The sequence below is a fragment of the Colossoma macropomum genome, unplaced genomic scaffold (genome assembly GCF_904425465.1).
Source record: "Colossoma macropomum unplaced genomic scaffold, Colossoma_macropomum, whole genome shotgun sequence".
Classification (NCBI taxonomy): domain Eukaryota; kingdom Metazoa; phylum Chordata; class Actinopteri; order Characiformes; family Serrasalmidae; genus Colossoma; species Colossoma macropomum.
In genome coordinates this window covers 32,461,233-32,469,517 of record NW_023494784.1, presented here as the reverse complement: position 1 = coordinate 32,469,517, position 8,285 = coordinate 32,461,233, and the positions used below count along the sequence as shown (strand labels likewise).

At 36.8% G+C, this 8,285-nt stretch overlaps 1 protein-coding gene across 1 annotated transcript in view; it reads right to left on the bottom strand.

Annotated features, from left to right (window-relative positions):
• Positions 1-964: 964 nt before the first annotated feature.
• LOC118810778 overlaps positions 965-8,285 on the bottom strand; it is a 28,016-nt gene continuing 20,695 nt past the window's right edge. The window contains exons 8-13 of the mRNA XM_036574829.1: positions 7,701-7,723; positions 3,147-3,830; positions 2,270-3,061; positions 2,107-2,184; positions 1,804-1,944; positions 965-1,639 (exon numbers count right to left, since the gene is read on the bottom strand). Coding sequence (XP_036430722.1) covers positions 1,578-1,639; positions 1,804-1,944; positions 2,107-2,184; positions 2,270-3,061; positions 3,147-3,830; positions 7,701-7,723 — 1,780 coding nt within the window. The 3' untranslated portion in view covers positions 965-1,577. The remainder of the gene's footprint in view (positions 1,640-1,803; positions 1,945-2,106; positions 2,185-2,269; positions 3,062-3,146; positions 3,831-7,700; positions 7,724-8,285) is intronic.

The following is an 8,285-nucleotide window of genomic DNA, read 5'->3' as shown; positions in this document are numbered from 1 at the left end:
TGAAATTATCTAGAGTTAACTCTCTCTTTAGTGTGTAATGATTTATAATGAATTGTCATTTCAGAGTCACAGGTATGTTTTGTTTTCTTTCTGTGTTAGGGTGGTCTGATGGGAAACCTCATTGTCCACAGCAGCAGGGGGCATGCAGGAGGCAAGGTAAGAAAAATCAGGCCCCCTGTCCTCACAGATAAAACAGCAAGCAAGTTATATAAATAACAAATGAATATGGGATAAACAGAGTTTGGCAAAATACTTTGAAAAAGCAGTGATGGCTAAATACTGAATACGCTGTCCTAAATGAATTCAGTAATTTTGTATTATAACAGAATTGAGTATTCTGTTACAATATATAAAAAGTAACATATTTAGAATACATTTAGAACACATATTGATGAGAAATGTGGGAAATACTGTGCTGCAATTTTGACTTAATTTACACTGTTACTCACTGTTACTGGTTGGTAGTTTTCTTCAAGCGATTTTTCTGTTAAAATTTTTAATGTACAAATGTGCTTATCATGTATATTAAGTTCTGAAGTTCTTAGCTTTTTTAATTTCTCTGTCATTGCCTGCTTCAGTCTACTGCAGCTCCCCCAATCTCCAAGCAGGAGTTTAGTACTACACTGATGCTAAACTTATCACTCACACACATGTCCACTATTGAGGAGATTATTAGTTTGATTGTCCCTCAAAGGTGTTTAGAAACGCTGAGATGAATAACTGACTCATCACATAGATTTATCAGTCAACTAAGGCTTTAGCAGGAACTTCAGTGTTTGTAAAGAAGCCATTAATTGAGGTTCTCTCTAGAATTTATCTAATGACCATGTTGTGTGCTGGTGTTAAAATACTTAATAAACAGGCATTGATGGTTTCTTTTGATGATTTATTTTTAATTAGCTGTTACGTCTTTTAAAAATATTCTAAAAATGCAAAAAGTAACTGTATTCTGAATACTTCCCTTACAAAATGTAACCTGGACTAAATACAGATATTTAATTTCTGTATTCTGAATATGTGCACCTTAAAGTAGGTAAATTCACTAAGAACAATGGATGTCTCCATATGTTTGGACATATAGTTTCTTTACATTACTCCAAAAATGTAAGTACACAATGTACAGAGAAGAAAGAAAAGTAATCTCTCTCAGGATACTTTTACAATTTGAGGAACAAAAATTACAAATCAGCATTCTTTCATTTTTCTTTAGCAAACAAAATCTCCAGAGGAGCCAGACTTCTTTTTCTTTCTCTTTGCAGAACAGGTCACGTTTGCTACTCTCAGAGTGAAAATGTACTTTATTCAGTTGCCAGTGCATAACTCATGATTGCCTTGTCTACATTTTTTGAAGCCTTCAGCAACTCCTTTTAAGTGAGTGATCTGTAGAGTTATTATTTAGTCTAGATATTAAATTACAGAAACTCAATGTACTGCATTGCTGATTACATGTTTCATCATAGCATTAGTGACTCATTATTCTGTTAGCTAAAAATGTCCTCAAAACTTTTATGAGGACATCATGTGTCTGACTGATTTCTGCCTGCAGCTGATGCATATCCTTCAGAGCACCACTGAAATCAGTCAAAGACTTTCTGGTTGGATCTTTCTTTGTCTTCTTCGGTTGGCTCTGACAGCACCTCTGTAGAAAAATGAATGACACAGATGTCAGAACATATGAGGTACAAATGAAACAACGGGCTGGCAATCATATTTCTATTACATACTTATTGTACAATGCTAACAATAATAATTTAAGTGAAAATACTGTATTGACTAATTTACAGTTGAAGATCTGTTGCTCACCATATCTGCGCTCGCTCAACATTTCCAGAAATCTTCCCATTAATGCCTCTTCTCGTCTGCTCCACTCCCGATCAAACAGCTCTTTTATCTGATCCTGGAGTTTCATGGTGCTTTTAGCCTCATCCTGAACTGTTTCTACATCTGCATATAGACATAGAGACACAGTGATATTTGGTTGCACCATGATTTTCTTGTATTACATAAAACCAGGTTGAATACAACACAATTCTGAAAATTCTTGGACAATGTAATTAGCAAAACTTTACAATACAACAAACTGTAAAAGTGGACTGATTTACTCACTGCCAGACTCCAGCTCTGTTTGAGAGTCTTCTTCATCACTGTGATCATCTGTCTCAGTGTTTAAACTTGCCCCACTGACTGCAGAGAATATTTTATGTTATTTTTATTGTAACACTAAAAGATTTAACAGCTAAAGGACAATGTCTAATATAAAGAAACTCACAATCAGGAAGGGAATCCATACTTCTATCTCTCCTTCTGGGGAGTGCAGCCTTTATGTTTTTCTTCACATCTGAAACCCTTTTTAGAAGGTTCTTGTCCCGTCTTCTCCATTCTTCACTTACAAATTGGACAATTTCCTGTAAATTACTCTCTGTATCACTGGTGTTTGCTTGTGTGTCCACTTTATTTTGCCTCACATAAATTCCACTAAATGTCTCAGTATTCAGCTCGAAAAAACTGTTTCGAGCCACCATCTCATCAATCTTCTGAAACAGCTCTGTAACCTGAACATGATTCTCCCTCTCTTCATTGTTGAAGACGTGATATCTGTTCTCACATTTCTCAACCACCCACTGGAGGGCTTCACCTTCACTCTCAATGTGCTGCTCTATGGTCAAGTCTCCAAGTATGTCACCCCATGTGAAAAGCACAATGGTGTGTCTCCACACTTGCTCCCCAAGGAAGCTCATATTCTCTTCAATGACCCTTTTCTGTTTCTCTTTGAATGACGTGTCTGCAGGAATCACTAGAAGTATACAGTGTGGGGAGGTGACAGTCTGACTTACACTCTTCATAATTTCAGACTTTATCCATGCTGGAGTGTATTGTGAGGGAAAGTACTTAAACCAGCTGGGTGTATCAAGCACAGTTACTGGTCTTCCATCCACTTCACCACATCCACTTTGACATTTAAGAGTACTGTGATCATTAGCAAACACATTTCTGTTAAGGATGGTGTTCCCAGCTGAACTCTTCCCAGCAATCACCCAACCCAGCAATGTAATTCTCAGCTCTGAGGAAACATGGTACAAAATTATAAAGAGAATAACAAACTGTAGTTTATATATTTTGGAAACAGTAAGAGAAACTTAACTTACCTTTTTTGTGAAGGTGTGTCTTTTGGTCTTGTAGCTTTAACACTCTGGATTGTGCTTTGGTCATCACAGTCTTCTTCCACTCTCCAGGCTTCTCCAGTATTTTTGCCTCAATTTGGAAATAAGCGCCATTGTTTCTTTGCACTATATCTTCAATCTTTTCCAGCAGCTGCATCACCTGAGATGTATTATTTAAGCCTGTATTGTCAAAGACATGATATCTATTCCCACATTTTTCTATCAACCACTGTAAAGCTTCCCCCTCATCTTTAATGTGTTCTTCTATAGTTTTGCACCCCAGAGAGCGGCCTCTAGTGAACAGCACAAGAGTGTGTGTCCAGATCTGGTCACCAAGGAGTTCAAGGTGATCCTTTGCAGCTTTCCTGTGTTTCTCTGCGAATGGAATGTCAATCTCGATGACCAGTAAGACCACATGGGGTCCTGGATGGCACAAAGAAACTCCTTGAACAAGCTCCTGTTTCAGAAATTCTGCAGTGTCACTCAGTGGAAAATGCTTCCACCAGCCTGGAGTGTCAACCAACATCAGATCTCTTCCACACACACTTCCCTGTAGTTTCTTACACTGAGCAGTCCTCTTCTTAGCTGGAAGCAAGTCTTTTCCAAACACAGTGTTGATCAGTGTGCTCTTCCCAGAAAACTTCCCCCCAAACACCACAGCCCTAAGCTCTACAAAGCAGAGAACAAGAGATAGGCACTTAGAGGGATAAACAGACTCTTTAAGGGAGGGGGGAGAATATTTTAACAAGACATGTGAAAATTGTATAATATTCTCCAGTGCTGCATTGAAAAGTTTCAGGATTCAGAAGTTTCCGTTCTAAAGGATGTACAGATCCAGTATCCCAGGGATTACCTAGGGTCAAAAGATGGTATGGTTGTGCTTTGACAGACAGTTCTGTATCCATTATAAAGTAAGCACTTTAAGAGAAATATTAATGAATTATTTTAAATGTTATTATGAATATTAATAAAGGTTATTAGTGCCTCATCCTAAAAAGATGCAGTCCCGCCGAAGTTTCTTTCAAGCACTGTATCTACTGACTTGATAAACGGAAAAAATAAAGCCATAAAAATAGATGCAACAACAGGTTCAGAATCAAATGTTGTCTTATAGAAGTTATCTAATGTATCCATTTTCTGTTTTTGTATGTGCTAACCTAGAAACTTAGTCACAGCTGCAGCATAAAGGTACTTTCACACAGCAAAAAGGTTTTAGTGTCTCGTCCATTCACTTTTAATGGAGTCATTTTTGTTGCCCTTAGCGGAGCTACGTGGTGCAATGCCATGGAATGCTGCAGCCTCTGGACAAAGTTAAGATGTGCTTAACTTTGACCTGCATTGCTCTGATCTTAAAATGTGCTACCTATAATTGTAGGCCATTTCTTGCCATGCAATTACTGTAGAATATCAAATAACAGCTTATATGTTTTTCAGGTTTTCTTGAATCATGAAATAATCAGTTAAAAACTTCCTTTGAGATGTTTGTTTGAGTTCGTCTGATGGGTGGTTTGCCAGGCAATAACGTATTCACATCTTGCCACTATACAGGGTGGCGTGCAATTCACATTTGCTGCAATAGTGAGAACATTACTAAGCAACCGGTACTGAGCCGAATGATACAGTTATTCTAATGCTTACAGTAAAAATGCTTTTACCCAATCAGATTGTGATGTAGGAAGTAACTGATGTATAATGTATTATAGCCTGCAAAGTGAAGTTTATATACATGTGTTCTGGAGTTAGCTAGATAATGAAATAATAACATTTTCATCACATGTCACATGTTCAGATGCAGTCCTGTAGAAAAATGGGGCATACAGACATCTAACTACAGTCACAGAATTACCCAAAAAACTCTCCCAATGCAATACACAGATGAGTCAATTAAAATCTGTTAGCTTCTGTTCCCATAATCAAGCGGATGGGTTTTCTGTTATAAACAGCTTTGTGTCCCTTAGCTTCTGGAGCCAGCTAGCTAATTTGGTAAGCTATGATATCCCTATCGACTGACACTCATTGTACTTTGGCCGAGGAAAGTGTACCTACTTCCCCTCCCTCTTTGCGTCCTCCCCTGACCCCCAGTAACTATGTTTAAAACACTTAAGAACATGTAATCATGAAACTGGTGACAGACTGATAACCATGCTGTGCCTGTGCATGATTCTCTGCATGCAAGTCAATAAAAGTCAAAAGAATCTGAAGATTTTGTTCCTGCCAAATTTCTAACATTAGTTAGCAGAGTAAAGGTTTCACCCTCTGCAGTACAGGCTTGGTATAATAACACTCATTTAGAGGATTAAGAAAATCAGGTGGCTGGTGTTGGAGTGACAGTTGGAATCGAACATGTTCTGTAGCATTTAGCATGTTAGCTGTTGCCGAACCACTGTTGTGTGTAGTTTTCTTCAGTATTTCTTGGTTCTGATTTAGCAGCACTGCAGATGGTAAGAGAAACCGTAACCAGTCTCACAGGTCTGCACCTGTGTGGAACGGCACAATACGGCCCTGGGAACCATTTGGCTCTTCAGTTAAAGTTGTGTTGCAAAGAATTGAATTCATTAAGGCAGGGCTGGGACTGTTGAGACAGTGCCGCTACACTGTTCTCAGACCTTTTGAACCATGATCCTCCAAAATTTTAGTTTGAGTTTCAAGCTTCCAGCTGCCCTGGAAAACACATTGCTCACCTTTTCTGACAAACCAGTGCTCCAAATGTAGAGACAGTGATCACATATTGTTGCAAGAGGTAATAGCTAGTGGGATTAGTTGTTAGGCTAGCCGAGTGCGCTACAGCTCAATTTGTGTGTGCAGCATTTACACAGCTCTGTTTTAGCTTAGTGACAATGCGATACGATTGGTGTGGGAGAAATTATCGAAAAGCCACAAAAATATGTCATCTAGACTTCATACCTTTTGTGACCCCCCAGATTTATCTCACATTATTTCAAAAAGTGGGAAGGAGACATCTCCCACTGCATTCTAGGGTCTGTATGGGTTAACACAAAGCATATGACCAAGAAAGATGCAGTTCTCACTTCTTTCTTTAGTAGAAGTAAGAAGTTCTTTGGCTCATGTCAGACAATTGAAAGTCATGTCCTGGCAGATTAAGTGAGGAAGTGGTAAAGACCTGACGTCTGCATAGGGCATGCAGGTCTGTCTATGTCCCCCTTGATGCCAGACTTGTAAATACCACAGATATACATACATAGATGTCACATTCTCTGTTGTTTTCAGTCTGAGGTTATATGTCTGCACATCTGCCATGTTGAGGTGGTCAAAATCCTCTTGTAAAAGAATACACATGTATTAAGTGAATAAACATTCTATTTTGTCACTAACAATATATTAATAGTGTCTCCACAACTTTACCAAATGTTTTGGTAGTGAATGTTTTGGTAATGACAATTTTAGCTCAATTCGATCAAAACTCAAAAACAATAGCAAGTGCATGACTAGCATACACAGCCTTGAACAGCTGTACACACATAACATCATAATATTTTTCATGAAAACACAAAAAGTTTACTTAGTTGTAGAAAATATGTGTTTCAGTAGTGACAATTCTTAATGTTACACACAAATTTTCCGATTTTGGGACACATTTACTTTAAAACAACAATTCAGAATGTCTCACCATGTGTGACAGGGATACAGTCCCACTTTCTTTTCCAAAATACAGGGGTGTGGCTAAAATAAGGGACATATGGACTAAAACTTTACGTTTCAGTAGTGACATGAAAACGTGGAACGGCATTTTTTAAAAGAAATTTTAAAAAGCACAAACAAATTAAGTATTATTTTCACAAGTTTAAATGTAGGGGTTAGAGTTTATGACAGACATCTCCCAAAAAAGTAGCCTGTAAATGATGGTTTTGTATATATTTTGCTTTTTACTATATCTATAAATGCTTTGAGTTTATATAGATATTAACACAATCTTTGTAGCTGTTTAGGGCCTGAAAACATTGTTTTTTAGTTCTTTTTTTTACTGTGGGACTGCATTTTGAACTAATTCAGTAGAATAGTCTGTATTTAAGGGTCATACACAAGCATAATGAAAAAGTCCAATGGTAGAGCTCAATCATGCGATGATCACTAAGTGCCAAGCAAATGTCTTTATTTTCACAATTTCCTTATGCCTGTGTGTTTCAGGTTTTTTATTTTTATAGCTCTGATTGGAGGACATGCTGGTTGGAGGGAACTTGAAGTCTGCAGCTGGCATTAAGAATGACAACAATGAGTTCAACGTGAGCTCTGTAAGAAATGCAATAGTCTTACACACATCTGCAAACCCATCAATGTATGAATCTCTACTAATCTTTGTGTACATAAAATACAGTAAAGGCCCCAAAACACAGTAAGAAGGTGCTAAATTTAATCAAATATCCCACAGTGATTAATATGACTGGACTTATGATGCACATTCACTCTACAGTAAAAGACAAGTGTAAATAAAATAGTTTAACTATAGTTCTCATTAAATAAGATCTCTCTTATAGGTTATAAAATGATATAAGCTTAATACAAAACCACATAAAACCAAACCTTCACCAACCACATGGTCAGATCTATACATAAACATTACGCACACATGAGTGTCAGTTGAGAAGTTCTCCTTTATATAATCCTTTTCCCACAACATGAAATAATAACAAAATCCCATAAGTGTGTGTTCTGTTGTGAAACAATATTAAATGGAAATGGCTATTTGCGCTGAAAGAATTGTCCCTGAAACATAGTTTTATCAGCTTGATACTTAATGACTTTTTCTTACATATAAGTGCTGCTAATAAACTTGAAAACTATACACTACATCTCTTTGGGGTCTCAGAGCCATAGCTACAAACAATAGTTAAATGAAATCTGATAAAAGATGTAAATATGTTTAGAGTTGTTCTTGTAACATACAAAAGTATGAAATATTTCATCATATAGTCTAATGATAATCTTTTATGATCAGTTACAGATCTTCATTATTCATTATTAGTTTATCACTAAAGAGAGAGTTAAAGCTACAATCATTTTCTGTATTCTGGGTTTTAATTAGCTCACAAAAGAAAAAAACAAAATTTGTAGGTTAAAAAAATAATGAATTTTGAAATTTTTAAATAATTTTCAAAATTCATTATT